Genomic DNA, 25,841 nt, shown 5'->3' with positions numbered 1-25,841 from the left:
AATGAGACTTTACTGTGTAGGATTATGTTAATATTGAAAGTTTAGAAACAATCTCAACTTAATTAAATTGTAGATCACTCATATAGTTAAGTAGCCATTAAAAGTGATGATGTTGACTCATTGATCCCTGAAAGATATTTTCATTGCTGTAACTGGAGGATAAAAAAATGTCAGGTTATGACACAGTCTGTATTGTATGATTCCATTTATAGTGAAAAATATGTGTGTGTATATGTTTATGTACATTTGTGTATGGAAAAGAGTCTGGATGGTTATACTGTATATCAAAATGTTAATAAGGGTTATTAACATAATAACTAGGGTTATTAACTGAGTGGTAGGATTATCATTTTTTTAAATTTTGCCTTTATTTTCTGATATTCCTATAGGGATTAAAAATTTAGAAACCCCAAGGAAGAGAAAAGAGTTACCTAATCAAAAGAAATGGATCAAATGGAATGGCATTTATGAAAAAGAACACCCTACAGTGTTTGATTTTTTTTTTTAATGTATAATTTTGGTATTAGTTGTATAGTCACCTATGCATCCTAAGGGAAATGAATTTGGGCCATGGTGCAGACCAGACCTGAGAAATGCTTATCTGCCCAGGAGGATTAATTATTCACGAGGTCTTGTGCCCTATTTTCTTAGCTTTTTCTCATCAGCTTTTAATAAAGTAAGGAATAAATTTGTTTTCTTGCAGTCATCTAGAAAAGAGACTGTTTTATTGAGTTGATGCTTAATATTTCTTTCCAATTCTAGATTCCAGAATGTTTGAGGGGTAGTTATCCCAAACCTGATCAGCCCTGTTACCTGTATGTAATAGGGATGGCTTTAACTACTCCTTTACCTGATGAACTCAACTTTAGAAGGCGAAAGCTCTATCCCCCGGAGGATACCACAAGATGCTTTGGAATACTGACAGCCAAGCCCATACCTCAGGTAGGTACTTGATAATGACTATGTTAAAAACACCTTGCTTTTTAAAAAAAGGTAAAAGAAAAAAATTAGGAGTACCTTTTTTTAAATCTTAGTATGTTTAATATTTTAAAAATTGTGGTGTCTGCCTTATTCCCCCAATAGAAAACACTGTTTCTTTTCTGAAGTGATACTTATAATGGAATGAAATAACCTCAACCTGGGGTGGGTGTGGGTCTTTTTCTTTTTGTTAAGATTCCGCACTTTCCTGTATACACTCGCTCTGGAGAAGTTACCATATCTATTGAGTTGAAGAAGTCTGGTTTCACATTGTCTCTGCAAATGCTCGAATTGATTACAAGACTTCACCAGTATATATTTTCACATATTCTTCGTCTGGAAAAACCTGCACTAGAATTTAAACCTACAGATGCTGACTCAGCGTACTGTGTTCTACCTCTTAATGTCGGTAAGAAGGACCTAGACTTTAAAAGGGTTCTCTTAGACTAGCTCAAAAATGAAAGATTTACTTGTCATCTTATTTTATGTACGATAAAGTTCTTTTTAGATAAGATCCGAATTATACACATATGTGAATATTTAGCTTAAGTAAGAATCTCATCTGTATTTTTAACAAGCTAAAAATTTTCTCCCTTAAGTTAATGACTCCAGCACTTTGGACATTGACTTTAAATTCATGGAAGATATTGAGAAATCTGAAGCTCGCATAGGCATTCCCAGTACAAAGTATTCAAAAGAAACACCCTTTGTTTTTAAATTAGAAGATTACCAGGATGCAGTTATCATTCCAAGGTAGGTATTGTAATGGAAAGGAAAATAGTGATGATACTTTGTTTTGAAAGTTCTCTTGCTTACATGGAAATGTAAGAAAAGGGCTGTGCCTTTGGCATTGATGCTACTAATAGAAAATGTAGGTATCTCTTGGACCTTTTCTTTCCAGTTTCCTTACCTCAAAAACAAAACCTTGAACACGTTAGGTGAAGGGATTTTCCTTTGTGAAGGTCAAGATATCGCAATGATACTGATACCTTTCTTCTTAAAATTTCTACCTTTTTAATTCTCAAAGTTTTATTGTGAAATTTGATCATAAATAATAGTCTTGTTTCTGAAAATTTTTATAAGGAAATCTTTTTAGGCTCAATGAAAATAGTAAATCAGAATGCTTTTTTCTTTTTTGTGAACATTTAGGGAATGGAGTTTCTGGGAAATAAAATTATGTACAGGCACTTTTCATAGAATTAGAATACTTGCTCTAATCCAGACTTTCTTTGATTTTTTTTTTGTTTGTTTTGCACCTTTGTGATTCTTTCAAATGTTAGTTATCAAACAGTGTAGATAGCACTGTCAGATATTTTACTGATAAGTCCCTTTCGTGTCCAACTTTAATGTACAAAGTATCTATCAGTAATTTAGATACTAGAAATTTTCTATACTGTTTATACTGATGAAATTAAGAACTGTTTGTGGGTGCTGTTTAGTTTTTGTGGAGTATCAAAGTATAGCTATTTAGAACAAGAATAATAAAGTAGGGGAGAATGGAAAGTCAGTATTCATGTGATAAAAGTAATTCTTTTTGTCTTAAGTCCATTTGAAATTTACTCTTTAGAATTGAAGTTTTCAAGTACTGTTGCTTTTAACCTTTTGAACCCCTTAAAATCATAATTTGTGTTTCTATATTGAAAACAGTTGTGTTTTGAGAACAATTTAAACCAAAGTATACCTGATTGCTTTTCTTTTTAGATATCGCAATTTTGATCAGCCTCATCGATTTTATGTTGCTGATGTATACACTGATCTTACTCCACTCAGTAAATTTCCTTCCCCTGAATATGAAACTTTTGCAGAATATTATAAAACAAAGTATAACCTTGACCTGACCAATCTCAACCAGCCACTGCTGGATGTGGACCACACATCTTCAAGGTAAGGAGTTTTCAAAATGACGTGTAGGTTTCACTTGAGGCAGTATTTCCAGAGATGAGTGGGCACCATCACTCACTACCCATCTGGAGACTCTGAACTCTAGGAGATTCTTGTATACAGAATTGTTCACTGGAAGGGTTTGACCTAGAAGTTCTTCCAGTGACACCTGGAATTGAAGAACCCACTGCTAGAGTATGTCTTTATTTTTGTTTGTCTGATATAATAAAATTATTTTGAAATCTTTATAGACTTAATCTTTTGACACCACGCCATTTGAATCAGAAAGGGAAAGCTCTTCCTCTTAGCAGTGCTGAAAAGAGGAAAGCCAAATGGGAAAGTCTGCAGAATAAACAGGTAATGAGTTAACTGTATTTGTATAACTTAATGATTTTTAAGATAAGTTTGGATTTTGTATTATCAAATGAATTGAGCAATTTGTGAAATTTCTGGAAGTTTTAATCAACAATTTGCATTGAATTTTATTTGAATATCTTTTTGGTAACTACTGAGAATTTGTGGTTATACTTGGCCTATTGATATAATTCTATCACTAAGTTATTTTAGTTAATCCTCGGATAAATCCCATTTGGCCTGAAAGGATTATTTAAAGATATTTTTAAATTAGATTTTACTACTGTTTAAGATATTTTTCTTTATCCATAAGTGAAATTGATCTTCTCTTTTCTTTTTTATTCTTCTGTGTGTGTGTTTATGTATTTATTCACTTTTTCCCTTACTCAAAGATATTGGTTCCAGAACTTTGTGCTATACATCCAATTCCAGCATCACTTTGGAGAAAAGCAGTTTGTCTCCCCAGCATACTTTATCGCCTTCACTGCCTTTTGACTGCAGAGGAACTTAGAGCCCAGACAGCCAGCGATGCTGGTGTGGGAGTCAAATCACTTCCTGCAGATTTTAGGTATGTCTGGACAAGGATTATGTAATCCTATCTACAATAAAATTGAATTAAGTTGAGATTTTACTTTTATATAAAATAATTCTTAAAAGATTAAAAAAACATGGATGTGCAAAACGTGACATAAATGTGTTGTGGACTCCTAAATGAATCCTTGTCAAGTTACAAAAGCACCAGAGTTCCTAAGGTGAAAAATAACCATTGTTTCTTCAGTGATAACTGCTGTCATGTGAATAAAACATTTCTTTGCTAATATGCAGATGTTTTAAGACTATTTACTCTTTAGAAAAACCCAATATATGTGAGGCTCTGGGTCTCACAGGCTGACTCCAAGATCCATGGATCTTCACCACTACACTACCGTGTAGGAAGAGAGATTAAAGCAATACAGAAAATCACGTTCTATTTATAATTTACATTGAGTAGAATTCCAGTGAAGATTAGTTTCTGGTTTGGAAACTTTTTTCCATAATAAAGTGGGAGTGTTGTGGGGATCTTTATTTTTTTAATTCAAATTGTTCTTGCTTTGAGCTTAGGCCTTTTGAAGGATCTGATGAAAATTATCAAAATGTCTTTGCAGATACTCTAACTTAGACTTTGGATGGAAAAAATCTATCGACAGCAAATCTTTCATCTCAATTTCTAATTCCTCCTCAGCTGAAAACGATAATTACTGTAAGCACAGCACAATTGTAGTCCCTGAAAATGCTGCACATCAAGGTGCTAATAGAACCTCCTCTCTAGAAAATCATGACCAAATGTCTGTGAACTGCAGAACATTATTCAGTGAGTCACCTGGTAAGCTCCAAATTGAAATTTCAACAGATCTTTCAGCAATTAATGGTCTTTCTTACAATAAAAATCTTGCCAATGGCAGTTATGATTTAGCTAACAGAGACTTTTGCCAAGGAAATCAGCTGAATTACTACAAGCAGGAAATACCTGTACAACCAACTACCTCATATCCCATTCAGAATTTATACAATTATGAGAACCAGCTCAAGCCCAGTGATGAATGTACTCTGCCGAGTAATAAATACCTTGATGGAAATGCTAACACATCTACCTCAGATGGAAGTCCCCTGCTGGCTGTGCTGCCTGGTACTACAGAAGCTGTTAAAGTTCTTAAGAACAGGCTGAATTCTGAGCAGAGCCCTTCTGTTGGGTACTCCCCAAGAACCCTGGGCCCAAACCCTGGACTTATTCTTCAGGCTTTGACTCTTTCAAATGCTAGTGATGGATTTAACCTGGAGCGGCTCGAAATGCTTGGCGACTCCTTTTTAAAGCATGCCATCACCACCTATCTGTTTTGCACTTATCCTGATGCTCATGAAGGCCGCCTTTCATATATGAGAAGCAAAAAGGTAAGAAGTGAGAATTCTTTTGTTTTGAACAGTTAAAGTATTCGATGCTACTGAAAGTGGTTTAATGTGCTGGATAGTTTAAATTCAGAGGATGAGTATTTTTTCTAAGAGATTGCTACACTGGACAAGCTCACTTGTTCCAACATTCCACCAGGGCCAACTAAAGCTAAAGCCTGGGCAGTTGACATGAATATGCTCTTAAGTGAGGATGTACTCATGTTTGGGGGTTAGCTGATCTGCATGTGCCTTATTTATTGATGGAAATTCAGTCCTTAATGAAGCCATATGCACACCTAGATGATGCTGAGGGGACTATAAAGAAATATGCAACATGGTCATTCAGAAAGCATATGGTTTTATTTAGTTGAGTTAAACATTTCCTTGGGAAGGTACTATCCTGGCATGCATACATGAATAAGACACAGGGCTTTCATGGAGGAAGTCATCTATAAGGTTTTGTCGAGTTGAGGAAGGAAGGAGCAATAGAGCCTCACAGAGTTCAGCTGTGCTCCAGTGGAGTGATTTTGATACTCAACTTGGCCATCAGTCGTGCTTTACAGCCTGAGGGAGGGATGCACCCTTAAACTTAGTTGTGGAATTAAGGCTTATGTAAAAAAAATTAATGAAAGTAAAGTACTTAAATGATGATAAAAGAAGTGTCACAAGGCAACATGTGTCTGTTTGACAAATAACTTACAAAGCTGCTGATAAATAATATTAAGCACTTAAAAGAAGAAATTCCATCTATGATCAGGAAAGACATAAATTGAAGTGGTAAGTTTACTGTTTGTAAACAAAATGAACAGATGATAAAGCATGTAAGAACTCAGTGAATAAGCTGTGGCAGCAGTCAGAAGTTTGAAAATATCTGAGAAAAGATTTGAAAAGGTAGGTGGGGTGAAGCCATATTTTAAAGGCCTTGAATGCTAGGCTCAGGAGCTTGCACTTATTTTGAATGTCATAGGCACTGTTGAAGGAATTTTGAGCATTGGACTATTAATATAATGATGTTTAAAATAATTGGTAGCAAGATGCAGTGTGGGTTGAAAAGCAAAAACTGAGCTGAGAGATTAGTTGGGCCTTTGAAGAAATGTAGCTGTAAGCAGAAAATAGGAGCAAACTAGAGGTCTGTCAGTGAGGAAGGGCTCAGATGAGTGATATTGCAGAAGAAATATCTGTGCTTACCCTCCCCAGACAGCATTCTAATCACTTCACATATGTTACCTGACTTAATTCTCATTATCCTATAAGGAGCATACTTTTATTATCCCTGTTTTATAGATGAAGACACTGAGGCAGGAGAGGTTAACTTGCCCAAGGTCACATGGCACGTAAGGGGCAGAACCAAATAATCTGGCTTCAGAGACCTTGTGCACCATGATTCCAGTCTGTTTTCAAAATTACACAGTAGCTTGAAGTACCAAACAGAACATTTTACAAACATTATCGTTTAATATTCTCAGCGAGCATCTAAAGAGGTAGCTGAGATGTTCTGTCCCCATCTTGCCGGTGAGAAAACTTATGCCTAGAGAGTTTAATCAACCCAGGTCAGGTTATCAAATCAGTCTGGGGCTATCAGGAGTGTGTCTGACCCTGGAGCCCACATCGGTCCCCACGTTCCTCTGTGCCTCCTGGTAGGACTTCAGACAGAAGCTGACAAGGCAGTGAGTGATGTCAGTTATGTGACTGGGAAAGATGGCTGGTGGGAGTGAGGCAGATGAAAATGTAGGAAGCCATGGTTAGTGTTAGGGTCTTAGACCTCGTGAAATATGAAGGGGAAATGTTCAGTGAGATGGCCCAGTAATTGAGAATTTAGAATATAGATATAATTTGGGGATGGTCTCCATAAGGGTGATTATTGAAGCACTGAGAACAAATGAGATCCAAGGGGTGGTTGTGAGAAGAGAATATCAAAGATTGAGGATGAGTAAGAAAGAGACTGTTTTATAGTATGAAAGTGCATCCATTTTTCTTGCTCAGTAGCCTTTGATTCCTATGTCCTCCTTATTAGAAATAATCACAACTCTCTCAGCTTGGCCTGTGACTGCGAGGCCCTTCTGGGTGTGCTCACATCCCCACGCTGGTCGCATTTTCCAGCCCAGCTTCGTAAATGCGGCCCCACCCAGGCTTAGAGCATTTATCTGTGTGCTTTTCTTCTTTCAGAATCCTCTCCTGTACCTGTCGAGTCCTCCTTGTCCCAAATTTTGTCTGATATATGAATCTGTTTGTAACTCCTTCTTCCCTTTCCCATCTTGCTGGCCACTTAAGTCTCTGTCAATTTTGTGCTCACCCTCTTGTCTGCCTCCCCGTGGTACTTTATCTTCTCGTTGGCAGTTGTGGTTCTTTGTTCTCCTAGTGAGGAAAAGGAAACGAGCATTTATTTTAAGCTTGTCATGCTCAGGCAGCGTGGGAAAGCACTTTTGCACATAGTGAGCGTCATGCGTAGCCGCCTCTTCCTTGTCAGCTCCGGTGGTTTGCCAGGACTGCGTCCCGTCTCTCTGACTTCCCTCTCCCTGGGGTGCCTGACAGCATGCCTTCATACCGGGGGTGCTTGTTAAACAGTCACCAAGTTACATGGAAAAAGGACTCATGAAATAGTTAAGTTAAAAAGAATCCAGTTTTTAGAAAATGAAAGTGAAGATTGTAGATTCTAGTTTCCCAGTTAAAATTAGATGAGAATGCAGTGATTTGAGCAGATTGCGAGGAGGTGAAAATGTTAGGAAAAACAAGTAGACCTGAGGGTAAAAAACAAAGCTGTTGTATTACTATGAACAAACAAATGGAGTTGTTCTTTAACCTTTTACTCTGTTTTTAAGTGATAGAACTAAAGTATCTTGAAATGTTATCCAAAATGAAGAAGGATAATTGAGAAAACACTACAATTGAAATCACGTTTGTGGTTTTAGCTCCGTTCAGTGCCAGTTTTCACTTTATAGCTTGAGTTTATAGCGCGTCCCCCTCTTATTTCACTGAGGAATTGTGATGTCTTGACTTTTTCTTTGGGTTCTTTTCTATTCTGATAGCTCCAGTTAGTAGTTTGCATTTTATATCACCAGCTTGTGTTTTCAAAAGTTTGAAATTATCTGAACTGTTTCTTTTGACTCATTTATAAGGAATTTGCATATTTATTTACATTAGTTTTTTTTTTGCGATCTGCGTTTTGTATTCAGAAACATTCATCTGATGGAAATAGGAACTTGGGAATTTAATATTTTCCTATCATGACTAGGTAGAAAAACATACAACCCTTATAACTGACCAGTTATAGTAACATGAAGAACGTACAGCTAAGGATATAATAATATGCCTTGTGTGGATTCCCGCAGTGATCTTTTATGGATAAGTGTTTCATAAATATTTTCTGCTAAAGGTCAGCAACTGTAATCTCTATCGCCTTGGAAAAAAGAAGGGCCTGCCCAGCCGCATGGTGGTGTCAATATTTGATCCCCCTGTGAATTGGCTTCCTCCTGGTTATGTAGTAAATCAAGACAAAAGTAACACAGATAAATGGGAAAAAGAAGAAATGGTGAGTTTGGGGTAACTAGAGGGTTTTCTTCTTAATACTTTTAAAATATTTCTTTTATAGTGAGGGGGAGATTTTTGTTTTATTAATTTTTTTCCTTTCTGTGTCATGTTTTTTAAAGACTAGATGTTTGATGTACTGCATTAATTCCTTTGAATAGGTTATCTTTTCATTGGAATTCAGAAGCAGTGCTGTAAGTTTGATGGAGAATGACTTCTACTTTTATCTTCTTCCTTTTCCAGAGGCAGAAGTGTATCTGATATTGTGACTTAAAAAAAAAAAAAACACCTCCTAGCATAATTTACTGTTATACTATAATTTATCATTGATCCTTAGCTCTGTCCAGTAAAATGAGTTTTCAGTGATCCATGTTCTCTAGTCTGTCTGTGAAATAGTTATTTTCAATAAAATCTTGTTTTTGCAGCTCAGGATTTTCTCAGCTAGGACTGTTTCTCTTCTTGTTAACTTAAAAAAAAAATCATCATACGTTAAAGTTGTAGTTTTCTGGAAATAATTTAAATTGTGCCAATGACTTGAGGAGACTCCAAGTATTAGCAACAGCTGCTTCATTTGTCTTGTCTTGAAGGCCACTAGAGGGCACCTTGGAAGGCCTCTGAGCCCTGCGAGCAGTCAGTGGTGGTTAGCTGGGAAAACTAGTGCCTCTTCTGAAGGTAGTCACTCCCTCAGGCAGTTCATTTCCGGGAGATTTATTTTGCATTAATGATAAACTGGCACATTGTTACTTCATTTTTACTTCATGCCAACAGTGAAAATACTGTTTCTTTCACAGGTTATATTTCTAAGTGTTGTATACTCTTTATAAGTCATCTTTCTGACACATGTATCCTAGCTATCTGTCTTAAATATTTCCAGGTAGCCTACTGATTTTTACGTATTTATTGAGTATATTTTAAACTCAGTATTTGTCTTTTGTCAGAAATTGAACTTCTTTGGAAAAGCATCAAGAGAATATTTTAATCCTAGTTTTGTCAGAAAAAAAATTGTTACTAATTTAGAAATAAGTAGAACCTCAGAGGAAAGTGTGTGAATTTTGAGGGCTTTAGGGAAAATATTGCAATTCTACTAAATGCATGCTTTGTAGATACCTTTTTAGAATATATTTAACTTTTTTTTTAAAAAAAACTATAAAGCTGACATTGACGCGGTATTTTGGTTTTTGTTTTTAAGATACACAAAGTTCTTATGTTATTTTCCTTTACGTTTCTGAAGACTTGACACTTTGGTTCTTAGAACACATTAAATAATATTGTTCATATTTTCATTTATAACTTATATTGAAATAGTGCTTTCCATTATATTTGAAAGAATACAGTGTGTTTTTTGGCTTGTTCCATTCCATTCCTCTGCCCCTCAGCACATAGATGTGACACTTTGGCACGTGAAAGCCTCTTAGGTGAGAAGGTGAACAGCTGAGTTGAACTGTTTCAAGAAAGGTTTGTGGGCTGTTAGTTTTTGTTCTTTTAAGAGTTTGGAATGCTCTTGGAACCATTTAATGAGGTAGAATCCCAGTTATTTACAGATAAAGAACCTGAAATTCAGAGGCATGAAATGACTTTTGCCCACGATCGTATAGGTTATTAGTGATAAAACACAATCCTTTGTTTTTTGTGTTCTGCCAGTTTCAGGCTATCATAACATTTATTAAAACTATATAAAAATATATATTTTTTTACTTTAAAAAAATCTGATTTTTTAAATCACAAATTGGCCAGTTTATATCTTAAGGATCAGACACATCTCATGTTATCTTGAAAATGTATAGGGTCTTAGCAAGAAATATTTAGCTTGATCCATGAATAGTAATTGAGTTCTGTATTCAAGCATTATTATTTTTGCAAGTTGAGTTTATTTATACACCACGTTGTTAGTCTAAAAAGAATGAAGTAAGTCTTGCTAGGATTTGTGGGTTGTCTGTCATACTCCACGGTAGGGACAGGACAAAGTGAAATCTAAGTTTTCTTTTATTTATTTTTTTAGAGCTCTTCCTCTGTAGTTTCTCTTGTGGTGTTCTTCTGTATTCTTGAGAAGGTTTTATAAATTTTTTTTTAATTAAAGAAATATCAAGGTATATAATTGTCAATATAGGGGTTGGCTTACTTCTATTTTTTCTTTCCAAGCAAATAATATATTTAGTGTTTGTTCCTTTTTTGAGTCTGGTTTAATAAACTATTTGCAATATTTTGAAAATGCTTGACAGAAAGTTTGGAAAACTTTTTGTCAGAATACTCTGGAAAATTGATGCAATCAAAATTAAAGCACAGTCTTGCCTTTCCCTGCCTATTTTTTTCCTTCATTGCACAACAGCAATTTGGCATCTTTCTAGCATTGCAAAAAAGTGACATCATTATAGAATTTGAGCCCATTATTAAGGTTGTCATTCACAAATAAGCTTTAGCTAAAGAAATTGGAATTAGCAAAGATCTTCTGACAGAAATTGGATTGTTGTGTTTCATGTTAGTCTAAATTTTCTCCTATTCTTGTCAGTTATGCTATAATCTGCTCCCCTGATTACTGTAGCTTAGAGTGGAAGGAAAAAGCATAATTTCTCAAATTCATAACTTAGTTTACTGAACACTTATTTTTTGAGCAAAGCAGTTTAGTTTTTTACGTTGTAGCAGCTGTGCTTTCTTTGATTTGAAGTGGAAATATGGACAAAAACTTTATTACAAAATTCTAATTGTACATTTTTTATGTTACAAAGGTTTTAAAAATAATTCCATCACTTTCATATTGCACTATTATTTAAGTGCAATAATCATGCTTTTTCTGCATCTGGTATTTCATTTTATTAATTTGAAAATCTTTAAAAATCTGGTCACCGCCTTTTTAAAACTCTGTTAGTGAAACTGAAGATCTCTGTGATCGGTGCATGAGTGCTTTTATTGTGTATCCTGCTGGAGTCAGAATTCTTACCCTAAGTTTTGCGTTGTGAACATTAATTTTAACTTTATATCCATATACAAAATCCTTAACATAAAGCTTCATACTGGATAAAGGCCATTTTATAACTTAGAAAATGAACATTCAAAGAACATGTTTTACTTTGTTTATATGATTAAATAACTTATTTTAGGTTAATTGAAAACAAATGGCCATGATTTTAAAGTTGCCTTTTAGTATTTGTGGTTGTCATTTGAAATTATCCATAACCCTTGCTTTTATTGAGTTTCCAACCCTTTTAAAAACAGCAGTTATGTCTGCCTTCCTTCCCCATTCCCCCTCATTTCAGACAAAAGATTGCATGTTGGCTAATGGCAAACTTGATGAGGAGGAGGAGGAAGAGGAGGAAGAGGAGGAGGAGGAGGAGGAGGACCTGTTGTGGAGAGCTCCAAAGGAGGAGGCTGATTACGAAGATGACTTCCTGGAGTATGATCAGGAACACATCAAATTTATAGATAATATGTTAATGGGATCAGGAGCTTTTGTAAAGAAAATTTCTCTTTCTCCTTTTTCAACCACTGACTCTGCATATGAATGGAAAATGCCCAAAAAATCTTCCCTAGGTAGTATGCCATTTTCATCAGATTTTGAGGATTTTGACTATAGCTCTTGGGATGCAATGTGCTATCTGGATCCTAGCAAAGCTGTTGAAGAGGATGACTTTGTGGTGGGGTTCTGGAATCCATCAGAAGAAAACTGTGGTGTTGACACAGGAAAACAGTCCATTTCTTACGACTTGCATACTGAGCAGTGTATTGCTGACAAAAGCATAGCAGACTGTGTGGAGGCCCTGCTGGGCTGCTATTTAACCAGCTGTGGTGAGAGGGCTGCCCAGCTTTTCCTCTGTTCGTTGGGGCTGAAGGTGCTCCCGGTAATTAAACGGACTGATCGGGAAAATGCCGTGCACCCGACTAGGCAGAATTTCAACAGCCAACAAAAGAATCTTTCAGTGAGCTGTGCTGCTGCTTCTGTAGCCAGTTCATACTCTTCTGTATTTAAAGACTTGGAATATGGTTGTTTGAAGATCCCACCAAGATGTATGTTTGATCATCCTGATGCAGATAAAACACTGAATCACCTTATATCGGGTTTTGAAAATTTTGAAAAGAAAATCAACTACAGTTTCAAGAATAAGGCTTACCTTCTCCAGGCATTCACACATGCCTCCTACCACTACAATACCATTACTGGTAAGGAGCACCAGGACCAAACTTCTTTTTCTCTGAAAAAAGAGATACATTGTTGTGACCTTTTTTATTATTATTTTATTTAAAAGATCTGTGCATGTACCTACTCAGCTTAATTTGCATGTTGGGGGAAGGAAGCAAAAGAATCAGAAAGAATGAATCTTATTTTCTTCATCTTTCTAGGAGCAAGTACTGCTCCTTAATTTTGATAGTTGAGATTATAACTTTCTCATATACTGGCATATGTATCATTTTATATGCTTCATAATTAGAGAAATTTGAGCCTTAGTATTTTGGTATGTTTTTCTTTCCCATTTTATCCTACCCAAATGTCTTTCTCATGCCCATTCAGTGCTGCTTTTTGTCCTTGACTTATTCCTATTTTCCAGATGTATTTCTATACCCTTTTATTGTTTTTCCTGGGCAAAAAGGCCCCTCTCTTAGGTTCTTTTTTATTTATTTGCTTGTTTTTAAAAATATTTTTCAGAAATAACCATATACATACAGTCCAGCCATTTTATACAATCAGTGGCTCACAATATCATCACATAGTTGTATATTCTTCATCATGATCATTTTTAGAACATTTACATCACTCCAGAAAAATAAACAAAAAGAAAAAAAGATTTATTAAGTCCTATAACCGTTACTCTTCCCTCTCACTGACCACAGTTATTCAATCTATCCAGTGTTTATCCTTTAGCTCCCCCTATTATTTTTTTTATTTTTAATTTATTTTTTACTTACCTGTTAGGTTTTTTTAATATCTAAAAATGATCACATTAAAATAAACTGTTTCACAGAAAGTTTCCATCGACCTTGCTCTAGTTCTGCTGTCATCTTCTACCTTTCATTGTACTTCAGTGCTTTTTCCCCCCTCCTTCATTTAATAGGCTCCTATTCAAGTAAGCCCATAAAACTAAATTCAGCTTCAGCTTGTGAAACATCGCAAAAGTCTGTATTTTTGTTTTCTGGGTTAAAATAATTAACTGCTTAAGTCTAGGTTACCACAGAGAAGCAGGACGTTTTACTTGGTGTATTTCAGTTTGCATAATGAAAGCAATCTAGGTAAAATAATCAGAAAAATGTAAAACCAAAAAGGAAAAATTATCTAACTCTGAACCAGAAAGACTCTGGTGAAGCTAAAGCCCATTATTCTTTGAGGAGAAAAAAATTATGTGTGGTTTTCTCCTCACTACCCTGGAAGTTATGAGACTGGGGTTTCTAGCCTGTTTCGGCCCCAGCTCTTAACTGAATTGGTTTTCTGCCACAGGTCACCTCATCTGTCCCTGCCTCAGTTTCCACATGAAAAAAGATGTTTCTTTTTCATCACCATGAGAAAATAGGTGTTGGTTAGCATCACTAACTCTTCACATTTGACAAACCATGTCTTTGCTCACTCCCACAATGCTTGCTTCTTGATTTCTTAGTGTGTGTCCAATTCAGTTCTAGTTGAAGTGCGTCGTTAACTGTCACCCTGTCTGACATATGTAGCTCAGAAGTGGTGGTACAATGCATTCCTGAGTGTGGGAGGCAGCGCGTGGTGCTGGCAGCAGAGCGCGAGCATGTGGGAAGTGTGTGCAGGAGCTGCTTTACCTTAAAGTGGGGATGTGTGGTGGAGACTTCTAGAAACTGCCCCCAACACCTGCCTGGCCAGCACGATGCCAAAGGAGAAGGGCTTCATGATAAGGATGTCATCTGGGAAATGACTTTTTCTTAACAAGCATTAGTGTTTTGGCCACTTAAAGGTTTTATGACCCCTATTAATATACAAGAAATGTGCTTAATTTGTCATTAAAATTTAATTTCCAGAGGCTCTAATTTTGTCATTGAGGAATATATATGAAAATGAACTTAAAAGTTTAAATGGGTTTGGGGATCAGATTATATACAGTTATATGTGTAAATAGTGTAAGTGTTGCATAAGCTCACGGCGCCCCCCTCTCTCAGATTGTTACCAGCGCTTGGAATTCCTGGGAGATGCGATTTTGGACTACCTCATAACCAAGCACCTTTATGAAGACCCACGGCAGCACTCTCCAGGGGTCCTGACTGACCTGCGGTCCGCTTTGGTCAATAACACCATCTTTGCATCACTGGCTGTAAAGTATGACTACCACAAGTACTTTAAAGCGGTTTCTCCCGAGCTGTTCCACGTCATTGATGATTTTGTGCAGTTTCAGCTTGAGAAGAACGAAATGCAAGGAATGGATTCTGAGGTTAGCGTTATTTAACCATAGGTTGAGTTGAGTGTTCACTTTAAAATAAGCCATCCCACTCGGAATCTTAGTAGTTTTAGAGTTTGGACTGCATGGCTGTGGTACACAGCACACTATTCTCTGGGGTGAGCTGTAAATGGATCGCATGCAGTCTTTTTAGGTAGGGTAGACCTTTCCAGCTGGGGGTGCCCAGGTGATTGTACACGTGGGCAATTCAAATGAAGATGAAGGGGTTTTATTGTTACTTCCAGTTCTTGTGATTAAGACTTATGTCTTAGGGCATGCCAAAATGCCACTTCTCCCCTCCTCCCTGAAGTAGCATCAACCTTAGTAAAAGTTCAGTGTGGTTTATTCTGTTTTTCTTTCTTTTTTTTAATGGACCAGAAATATTTGCTAATATCTCAGGTAAGCATCACAAATGTACCTTCTGCTTCTCTTTGAAATGGGAGAATCTCATATGAAAACCAAACTGAAAATTTTAACCATTGGAATTTGGGAGGCTTCTGTGATGAGTTCAGCCAAAGGTTCTTTGGTGATGGAGTCAATTCTAATGTGTTTGTGAACTACTTTGAATTTTTTTGTAGGAAAGGTTATTGCTTGGATCTTTTCCAGACTCTCTACCCCTTCACTAGTGTTCATCTGCATACCTGTGTGCTTAGGAGAGCACTTGAGTCTCTCATTCTTCCTGTCCTCATACCTTTGATGTTGGTTATAAATTTGATGATTATAAATTTCTTTTAAGTAGTACAGGAATTTATTCCTAACTCTGGTGGCCATTTTAATTGTCCTTTCTTCACTTTTATCCCTTCTTGTTAAAAAATCGCGCTAAACCATTTCTGGGGAATAGCGGATGTTTTTGACGTTCTGTGTGAAAAATGAAGAGTCTAGATTCTGTAGTGATCTTAAGCGTAGCCGGAAGGCAGACGATCAAGTGCTGTTGACTGTACAAAAGATATGCTGAGCAGGGGAAACAGAGGCAGCGTTTGCACTCTGGGTTTTCACCTCTGCAGACTCTTCCAAGATGAAAGATCTGAGTTTGAAGTACAGCTAGCAGTGAGATAAGGAGTTAGAGCCATCTCAAGCGTGTTCAAGCATTATTTTTAGTCTCCTTCCTTAGAAATATTTAAGGTTAGAATTTAAGGAATTAGCTAAAATTATATACAAGTTCTCTTTTGATGCCAGTAGGACATACTGGTTCTGTCTAAGTTTTGTTCATTTTTTCCCTTCCCTTTGTTTATATAAACGTACAAGGAGAAATTACAAAAACTGATTGGAAATACATGGTCTGACTTTTCTAATTTACCATTTGATTTTACGAAAGCCCCTCCATCTCTCTGGGCTGCAGACAAAAGGAGAGAAAGTTCTAAAATTACTTTCTGTCTCAAAACCTGACTGAACAAGAAGAATCTTGTTTTTCTGGTACTTAGCATTATAAACATATTATATAGAGCTTTCTATGGTTAAGTAATCTATTTAGAAATTACTTCCCCTATCCTTTCTCTTTATTTCTGTTTCACAAGGAGTTCATGTTTATTTTAGAAAAATTAGCAGAAAGAAAATTAATTAATGCTATCTAAATATGCTACTCTAGAAATAACCTATGTTAATATTGTGGGATGTGTCTATTGCTAAGCTACATACATAGTGTGCTGTAACTTGTTCTTTTTACTTAATATATTGTGGATGGTCTTCCGTATGGTGATTGGTGTCATGCTTCTTAATAGCTGTGTGCTAGTCAATAGATGGATGTACTGTAATTTAAACAATATTTTTGGCTGGAAGTTGAAGTTTTTTTAGTTAGGGTTTTTAATAACGGTGGATGTGATAAATATGCTTATGTATCCACTTATCACCTTAAGGTATATTCTTAGAGGTGGAGTTGCTGCATTAAAGAATTATGAGCTTATAAAAGGTTTTTGATATATATGAGTTTTTATTCTATTAATTTGATTACCTACTACGTGTCGGGTACTCTATTATAGTGGACCTATTTTAAGGGATTTAATAAAAAGGAAGCATGTAGGAAAATACCTTCCAAATAGAATTTCCCTGCCAAGAAAGTAGTAGTTTGTACTCTCCAAGGAGTGAATACCCTCCTGGTACTGTACTAATTAGTTTTATATTCTGTTTAGTCCTTGCTAATCTACTATAGAGTAGAATTGTTTAAATATGCAGTTCTTTGATTATAAGGGAATTTGAAAAATTACTACCCCTACCCTTTTTCATATGTTTATTGACTATTTCTGATTCTATATTAAAATTTTCTTTGTTTTTTATTTAGAAGTTATCTTTTGCTGGGAATTAAGAATACTAAATGGGTAGGAAGGAAATTTTTTTCCTTTTTTTTTCTTAAGTTTGAAAAACTTTTGTTATTTTTTAAACTAAGATAATGTTTGTGAAGAAGCTGTTATAGTGCCTGGCATGTATTAAACAAGCATAAATGTTGTGATTGTTACTTGTGTTAAGGAAATAAAGTCCAGTTGACGAAAAGAAACACACCTCTAAGGACTGCCTTTAAAAATGGACTTTTACGTATGAATAACTTTTCTCTCTGTAATAGCTTAGGAGATCTGAGGAGGATGAAGAGAAAGAAGAGGATATTGAAGTTCCCAAGGCCATGGGGGATATTTTTGAGTCGCTTGCTGGTGCCATTTATATGGATAGTGGCATGTCATTGGAGATGGTTTGGCAGGTGTACTATCCTATGATGCGGCCGCTAATAGGTATTGTTGGCTCCCCTTTGAAAGAAGCAAAAACAAAATTAAAAACAACTTCAAACATAGTATTCATAACATTCCTTCATTTTGCTTAACAGAAAAATTTTCTGCCAATGTGCCCCGTTCCCCTGTGCGAGAATTGCTTGAAATGGAACCAGAAACCGCCAAATTTAGGTAAGCAGAAAAAGGCATGGAAAAAAAATGAACTTAAAAACCTAAAACTTGCCTGCCTTTCATGTGGGAGACCTGGTTCGATTCCCGGACCATGCAGTGCTCCCTCCAAAAAAAAAAAAACTTAAAACTTACAAACGAAGGGGAAGAAGCTCTCAAAGATGCCATAAACTAATGAGGCTGAAAAATGGTTAGACTGTGGCACGCTATTAGGCAGATTTCATTCATACTCTGATAGACTTTTTGTTGTTATGAAGATAATGCTTATAATGCTCAATTCAAGGAGAAATGGCAGCCCTGTGTCGGTTTTACATAATTAAGCTAATACACAAATCCTTTGTGTGGTGTCAGTTTGTACACAGGACTCTTGGTCTGAGTGTGCATGCTAAATGCTGACTGACAATAATAACAGATACTTCTGACTTCTAATTCAAGCTGTTTGGATTTTTCACAGCCCGGCTGAGAGAACTTATGATGGCAAGGTCAGAGTCACTGTGGAAGTAGTAGGAAAGGGGAAATTTAAAGGTGTTGGCCGAAGTTACAGGATTGCCAAATCTGCAGCAGCAAGAAGAGCCCTACGAAGCCTCAAAGCTAATCAGCCTCAGGTTCCCAACAGCTGAAACCCCTTTTAAAAATAAAGTACATTTTTTTTAAAGGCAGAGTTAAGTGGGGAGATACTTAAATTGAAAAGGATGACTTTAAAGTCGATATTAAGCTATTGAGTGGAATGAATTTGAGACAATTTGAAGTTTGTTTGATAACAAAATAGATAACAGAATAAAACATTTAACATATGTATAAAAATTTTGAAACTAATTGTAGTTTTAGTTTTTTGCGCAAACACAATCTTGTCTTCTCTCCTCCCTTCTGCTTTGTTTAAATCACAAGAGTGCTTTAATGATGACATTTAGCAAGTGTTCAAAATGATTATTGACAGGTTTTTCTTTCTTTATTTTTGTCTTTTTTTTTTTTTTTTTAGTTTAACTTCTGTCAGCTTTGCTTAGTGTTAGAAGGCCAAGGAGCTTAATCTAAATCCCTAGGTTATTAGAGTTACTCATAAATTCTCTTATTCTGTGCAGTAGTGCCAGTCCTATAGTCGGTGACAAGCGAATAGAATGGATCTGGTTGGCTAGAGAAGAAGGGTGCCAGTGTGTTCTTCTCTTTCCATGTTACATTGTGTGAGGCGATGCTCCTGACCACTGTGGCAGTTAACAGGAAGGGACAGATTTTTGAATTAACATCAACTGGCGTGTTGGGGAATCAAATTTTAGTTTTTTTATGTCACGTAGTCTTGCATAAAACAGATTCTTGCCTTAAAAGTAAAACCCTCATGGATATACTTTAATTTCTGATCTTTTTGGAACAAACTATTTTACATTCCCTTCATTTTATTATGCGTTAGGTATTAAGACAGTGTGATATTTACAACTCACTAGTATAGTTGTAGCTTATTACAGGATTATACTAGAATTTCTGTCATGTGTGTACTGAAGACATTTTAAAAACAAGAATATGTAGTCTGTGGATTTTTTAAAAACACCGTAATAAAAATGGTCTTTGGCTAAATACCCCAGTTTTGCTGAAAACCTCCTGCTAGGTAGTTCCGTGATGGGAAGTTTATGGCAAATAATTTTGCCCTGTAAGCTGTTGCTCTAACAAAGTAAACCTTTGACATATCACACCTAAAATATGCTGCAGATTTTATAATTGATTGGTTACTTATTTAAAGAAGCAAAACAGAGCACCTTTACCCTTAGTCTTATGAGTTTCTTACTGTACTTTGCGCAGTGTTGTGTGCATATTTCACCTGTCCACTCTGGGCTCCTAATGCCGTGGAAGTTTAACATTGCGATAAACTGCCATAGTTTTGATACATCTGTGATCTAGGTCATGAATTAGATAAACTAGCTCATTGTTTCCATCTTTGGAAAGGGAAAAATAGACATTTTTAGGCGTTGGCCTAAGTTTCCTTAGTTAGATGTGTAGGCACTCTTCACTTAAATACCTCAGTTCTTTTTTTCTTTTGCATGCATTCCCCCTTCCAACCCGTTTGGTGCTATGTTTATGTATTATGCTTGAAATTTTATTTTTTTTTTTGCACTGTAACTATAATACCTCTTTATTTACCTTTTAAAAAGTTGTGGGTCAGTCTTGCACACTCACCAACATACCAGTAGAGGTTTGCTGCAGTTTGCCCCGTTAACTATGCTTGAAGTTTAAAAAAGCTGAGCAGAGGTGTCTAAGATTTTCTAGCACATTATTCTGAACTTGATGCTTCATGAAATGCTGCATTTATGTTTTAAATTACAGTTAGTTCAGGCTTTATCTGCACTTTCCACCCCAAAAGAAACACCTCTGTGCTTGTGCACACAGCAATCTCTCAGTTCTGGCTCTAAGGACACCTGAGTGAAGGGCATATTAAACTTCTCCGATGTTAAGTTTAAATTAAGACCGAAATTATTACATGAATTTTTTGAACAAATTAGGTTGACTTGTTTTTAAAACATTTAATTCTGATTTGAAAGCTTAGATTTCTATTTACTTTTTGAAAAATCTCAATATGTGATATGGCAAGTTAAACCAAGCAATTCTTGGATTATGTAACTGTAAACTTGTACAGTTAACAAGCCAGGCCAGACATGAATTTTACTTGTGAGGGTGATTTGTGATATAGTTATATAAGTCAGGCTGTGGATATGAATTTTATTTGTGATACAGTTATATCGCAGATCTCTTAATAATTTATAAACTACCTGATGCCAGGAATGGAGGGTTTTGCATCATATTTAATGCCATAATACCAATATTAAGGGATTCTTTCACCTCCTGGCACCAAACGTCAGATTGTTTCACAGTTACAATTCCCTTTGGGAGAGAAATGCCTCAATATATTTTGTAATCTTAAAAAGAATATTTTTTGTTAATACTAAAAAGTCCAGACTTGGCTATAATTAGGTCATACATTCTCAGGGGTTCAAATTTCCTGCTACCATTCAAAATGTTTTTATCAATAGCAAATTTTAGCTGTTTCATTTTTTGTTGGAGAAAAAAAGCTGACTCTAATTTTTGACTCACATTTTGAAGTGTTTCTCAGTCCCCTGGTTACTAAGTTAAAAAAATAAAAGATGAGTTAGACATATGAAGTGGTTATGAACAATTTTGTGCTGCTGATTTTGAATGCTGTAAACTTTTCCCCAGTTTAGCTTGAGACGTTTTGCATCCATCAGTTAAGGAAAAAAAATTCACTCTGTATTGCCCCACTTTATGACTGTGTATGTCATCCTGTTGTTCCCGTGATTGCAATGTTATACTGAATGTAATGTGGAAAACTTAACTCGTGGGGAGGAGGTGGGATTGTGTTGAAAGCACACATGGAAAGAACTGGCAGAGTGTATCTTGAACAGCAACAACAGAAATTCCTTATGATGATTGTGTGGAGGTTAGTTGGCAGAAACCTGCATTGTAAATGTTTTATTTCTTTAATAATGTCCATCTAGCAGTCCTAGCTCTGCGGCATTTTGAAATAGCTTTTTTCCCCTCTGTTCTGTTCATGGAGCACAGATAAGCACTGCACTTGGTACATGCTTTACCTCATTTCAAGGAGAATATGCTTAACTGAGAGGAAAAAATGTGGTTTGGCCTTGCTGCTGTTTTGATTTACCGAATTTGAAAAAGATGATTATAATGCTTGCAATGTGTCATATACTTGCACAACTTAAATAGGTCATTTTTGTCTGTGGCAATTTTACTGTTTGTAAAAGTATGGCAGAGAGTTGTTAAGTGAACTCTTAATTATGTTTAAAAAATGTTTGTTACGTTTTTTTCTTTTACATTATGTGAAGTGATTAAATTTAGAATGACCTCTAACACTCCTGTAATTATCTTTTAAAATACTAATATTTTTACTTTCTTAATAATAGCTTGCCCTCAAAGATTCAGATACCTGCCTAAATAGCAGGAGCGTTGAGGCCACTTTGGTTCTGTTGGTTCAGTTTGTAACTGCAGTTATTCACTCAACAGTCAATGTTTTCATTCGTTCCTTACAACCCGAGCGCGGGGTGCAGAGCACTCGAAATCCAGATCTGCCACAGTTCAGTCTTCAGTTGATTTAAAACTTTGTATCTTGCTTTGTTAGGATATGTAATCCTTTTACACAGAATTAAAGCCAGCAGACCAAGGCCTTGATGTCCTCGTTTAAACTGCACCTGAAATTGTTAGAGCTCATTTTCACCCAGTTTGCATTATCTACAGAGAAAAAATTCAGTGTCATGTTTATTGACTATATGGTTATTTTAATTACATTCAAATAGGTATATTTTTTCAACCACTGATTACTTTTCAGGAATTTATTTCCAAATAAACTTCTTTATTTTATATGTACGTGAAAAGTTTTAAGATATGTTTAAGACCAAGGATATTAAATTGATTATTAAAGTTGTTGGAGATGCCGGGAGCACTATCTGAGGAATTGGCATTGAGTCCACAAGCAGTGAAAATGATCTTTCAAAACTGACTTGTAAATATATTTTAATCATTGTTGTTTTCCTAGTCCACTTTTGTTTGGACATCAACCAGACAAGGTAAATTTTATGGACATGCTCAGAATTCACTGCAGTAGCAGGTTACATAGCAAAAAATGCAAAGGTGAACAGGAAGTAAAATTTCTGGCTTTTCTGCTGTAAATAGAGTGAAGGAAAATGACTAAAATTGAGTGAAATAACAAATAATTTGACGATAAAATATTTACCATCACATCCTGCTGCCGTTTTCTTTAAAGAACACAATGTACTTCTTCCCTCCAGTACTTAGGCTGCGGAAATGTGCAGTCTGCACCTGATGAGTCACCATTACCTTGCATTGTCTTTTGTAATAATCGTAGCCAAGTGAATCTCCAATAAAGTTATGGTCTGTTCACTTGTGTCCTTTTTATCTTTTTTTCTCTATCATTTTGATTCAGCTTAAGTGGACAAGAACTTTTGATTGTGTTTTAGGTTATTTAATATACATTTGTCACAGCTCTTGTACTGAGTTACGAAAAGCTGAGAGAATGTTCAGCTTCTAGGTTTAGGAAAACTTCTAATATTGTTGCTTAAGAAAGAATTCTATTTCAAACTTTTAACCCAGCTTTTTGTAACTCAGTAAACTAAATACTAAAATAGAAATCACCTGACTATGGGGAAAAGGTGGTAAATATAAATGCCTTTGAATGAGAAAAATTTAGTTTTCTTTTGTAAGAGTTTAAACCAATTCTTTCTCTGTTCCTCTCTCTGATTGCTCCAAACTGAAAGAGAAAAAAGGGTATGTGTTTTAGTCCTCAGAAATTTCATTAAACATTCTGTGCTTATGAGTGTTGATAATACTGCCCACAAATTCACTGGATAGCCTCAGCCTTACTGTCAGAGCCCCTTCCTGCCACCGTAGGCACTAAACTCCAAGGACCTATGGCTGCTCCTTTTGTGTCTCCCTTGGCTGGTAAAAATAAAAAAACAAAAAAAAACCACAGCCATGCCGTGTGTATCATTCTGCAGACCATGACATATGTGACAAGAATCCAGATGGAATTGACTTTTTATTTTTGCAGATCCATAAACATGATGCATGTTTTAGATGAAATGATAAATGCTGGTTCTCCGCTGGCTCTGATGTATGCTGTCATTTTGTCCTCCCAAAGACACCAGGAGCAAGGAAGGCGATGAGCACAGGGATGATGTGCAGACCAGCAGGATGCTCTCTGGCCTGTCTGGAAGGTAGTCAGCAGAGTTCTTAGATGTTGATAGTGCTCCAGGGTTGACGTGGTCCTCTGTAGATATAGCCCAACCCCTCTGTCCAAGCTAAAAACTTAAAGATCGTCCTTGATTTCCTGACCTTCCTTCATGATCTGCTTTTTGTTAGTCCATCAACAAATCCTATTGATTGACTTCCAAAATATAACCCCATTCCAATGCCATCACCATGGCCTTTTCCTGAACTAGGTCACAGCCTTTTTTTTTTTTAATTTTAATGCAATTTTATTGGTATATTCACGTACCATGTAATCATCCAAAGTATGCAATCGGTCATTCACAATAGCATTAGCTTTGCATTCGTCATCATAATTGACTTCTTTTTTCTTTTTTGTGAAAAATAACATATACAGGGTGTGCAAGGGAAGTTCAGTGATAGAATTCTTGCCTGCCATGTGGGTGACCTGGGTTTAAGACCTGGTGGTGTAGTTTGTTAGCTGCCGGAATGCAGTATACCAGAAACAGAGTGGCTTTTAAAAAAGGGAATTTAATAGTTAATTAAATTATTAATATATTTATAATAATTTAATAGTAAATTAGCAAAAAAAAAGTTGCTAGTTTACAGTTCTAAGGCTGAGAAAATGTCCCAATTAAAACAAGACTATAGAAATGTCCAAAGGCATCCAGGGAAAGATACCTTGGTTCAAGAAGGCCGATGAAGTTCAGGGTTTCTCTCTCAAGTGAGAAAGCACATGGCAAACACAGTCAGGGCTTCTCTCTCAGCTGGAAGGGCACATGGCGAACATGGCGTCATCTACTAGCTCCCAGGAGGCGTTTTCTTTCTTCATCTCCAAAGGTTGCTGGCTCGTGGACTCTCTGCTTCGTGGTGCTGCAGCATTCTCTGCTCTCTTTGAATCTCTCGTTCTCCAAAATGTTTCCTCTGTTATAGGACTCCAATAAACCAATCAAGACCCACCCAAATGGGTGGAGACACATCTCCCCTAATCCAGTTTAACAACCACGCTTGATTAGGTTACATTTCCAGGGAGATGATCTAATTACATACAGTATTGAATACGGATTATTCTGCTTCTACGAAATGGGATTTTGATTAAAACATGGCTTTTCTAGGGGGCGTACATCCTTTCAAACCAGCACATCCCACCCCCTGGACCCTAAAAAAGACATGTTTTCCCATATACAAAATACATTCATTCCGTAACAATATCAGAAATCCTTAAACCATTTCAGTAGCAATACACATGAGATACAAAGTTAGAAGTGTACAAACTCCTATCAAAGTTAGTTATAGGCATAGTCTGTTCTAAGGCAAAATCAGCCTCTGGCTCTGGACCTATAGAAACTCAAAAGTTATTTGCTGCCAACATGCAAAGGAGGAACATTCATAGGATACATGTACCCACTTCCATAGGGAGGAAGGAACACAGGGGTCACCCGATCCATACAGTTTGAAAAACCTGCAGAGCAAAGACCATTAGATTTCAAAGGCTGAGAGTCATTTACCTTCACGGCTTTAGAAAGTGGCAGTCCCACCCTTTCCAAAGGCCTACGTTGAGGCCTGCCTCTCTCCAAACACAACCTTGGGGGACATTGGGGAGACCACCTTTTTCTCGGCTCTACTCTCTCTAAGCATTGGGGTGATACCCTGGCTCTCTGCCATCTCCGGGGCACATGCTCAACCCCTCCATGTGGTGGCAGCCAGGCTCTCCCCAAACCCCAAGTGACGTGCCTCACCCTCTCCAAGGCCTGGGGCGGCATGACTCTTCCACTACAACAAGGTGGAAGGCCCATTCTCTGCCTTTGGGGCAAACTCACCCTCTCCACGGGCTTGGGTGGGTCCACTCTCCTGTCCCAAGTCTTCTTGACTTCAGACCTCAGCCTCCATGGTTTTGTGTCTGAAGTTATTTTTCCTCCAATGTGTCCCTTCTCTGAACCCCCCAGTCCAGACTGGCAGCACCTCTGTTTATACAGGTTCCACAACACTCTCGTTGGCTTTCTAGGCAGTAGCCTTGGATCATGCCCATCAGACAAGGAGTTTCCATAAATCCTTCTTGGATAACTCCATGTCCAATCCTGGTTTTCTCAAATGGCTGAGTGGTTTCACATTTGGCCAAGACCTCATGTGGGGCACTATTCTCTTGGGTCTCCCCTCCTGGAAACCCAGAATTTTCCAGAAT

The 25,841-nt window shown here is 36.6% G+C and overlaps 1 protein-coding gene and 1 long non-coding RNA gene across 6 annotated transcripts in view; one reads left to right on the top strand and one right to left on the bottom strand.

The window, feature by feature from the left end:
* Window positions 1-18,575, top strand: part of DICER1 (dicer 1, ribonuclease III) — a 48,163-nt gene extending 29,588 nt beyond the window's left edge. The window contains 13 exon segments of the mRNA XM_077123458.1: window positions 763-942; window positions 1,174-1,387; window positions 1,578-1,731; window positions 2,680-2,862; window positions 3,111-3,216; window positions 3,606-3,781; window positions 4,359-5,142; window positions 8,513-8,668; window positions 11,916-12,816; window positions 14,764-15,032; window positions 17,593-17,755; window positions 17,848-17,923; window positions 18,375-18,575. Coding sequence (XP_076979573.1) covers window positions 763-942; window positions 1,174-1,387; window positions 1,578-1,731; window positions 2,680-2,862; window positions 3,111-3,216; window positions 3,606-3,781; window positions 4,359-5,142; window positions 8,513-8,668; window positions 11,916-12,816; window positions 14,764-15,032; window positions 17,593-17,755; window positions 17,848-17,923; window positions 18,375-18,540 — 3,528 coding nt within the window. The 3' untranslated portion in view covers window positions 18,541-18,575.
* LOC143652167 (uncharacterized) overlaps window positions 1-22,765 on the bottom strand; it is a 54,152-nt gene extending 31,387 nt beyond the window's left edge. Inside the window, exons 1-7 of one of the 5 annotated variants that reach the window (XR_013160457.1) lie at window positions 22,668-22,765; window positions 21,868-22,125; window positions 17,532-17,770; window positions 14,871-14,996; window positions 12,768-12,848; window positions 7,433-7,494; window positions 5,483-5,703 (exon numbers count right to left, since the gene is read on the bottom strand). This is a non-coding gene — a long non-coding RNA (uncharacterized LOC143652167). The other 4 variants (XR_013160458.1, XR_013160456.1, XR_013160455.1 and 1 more) reach the window with 4 other exon arrangements.
* Between the last annotated feature and the right edge of the window lie 3,076 nt (window positions 22,766-25,841).

The sequence above is a fragment of the Tamandua tetradactyla genome, chromosome 12, assembly GCF_023851605.1.
Source record: "Tamandua tetradactyla isolate mTamTet1 chromosome 12, mTamTet1.pri, whole genome shotgun sequence".
In the NCBI taxonomy this organism is placed as follows: domain Eukaryota; kingdom Metazoa; phylum Chordata; class Mammalia; order Pilosa; family Myrmecophagidae; genus Tamandua; species Tamandua tetradactyla.
Note: the sequence above shows the minus strand (reverse complement) of the source record. Positions and strands in the feature narration are given on the sequence as shown.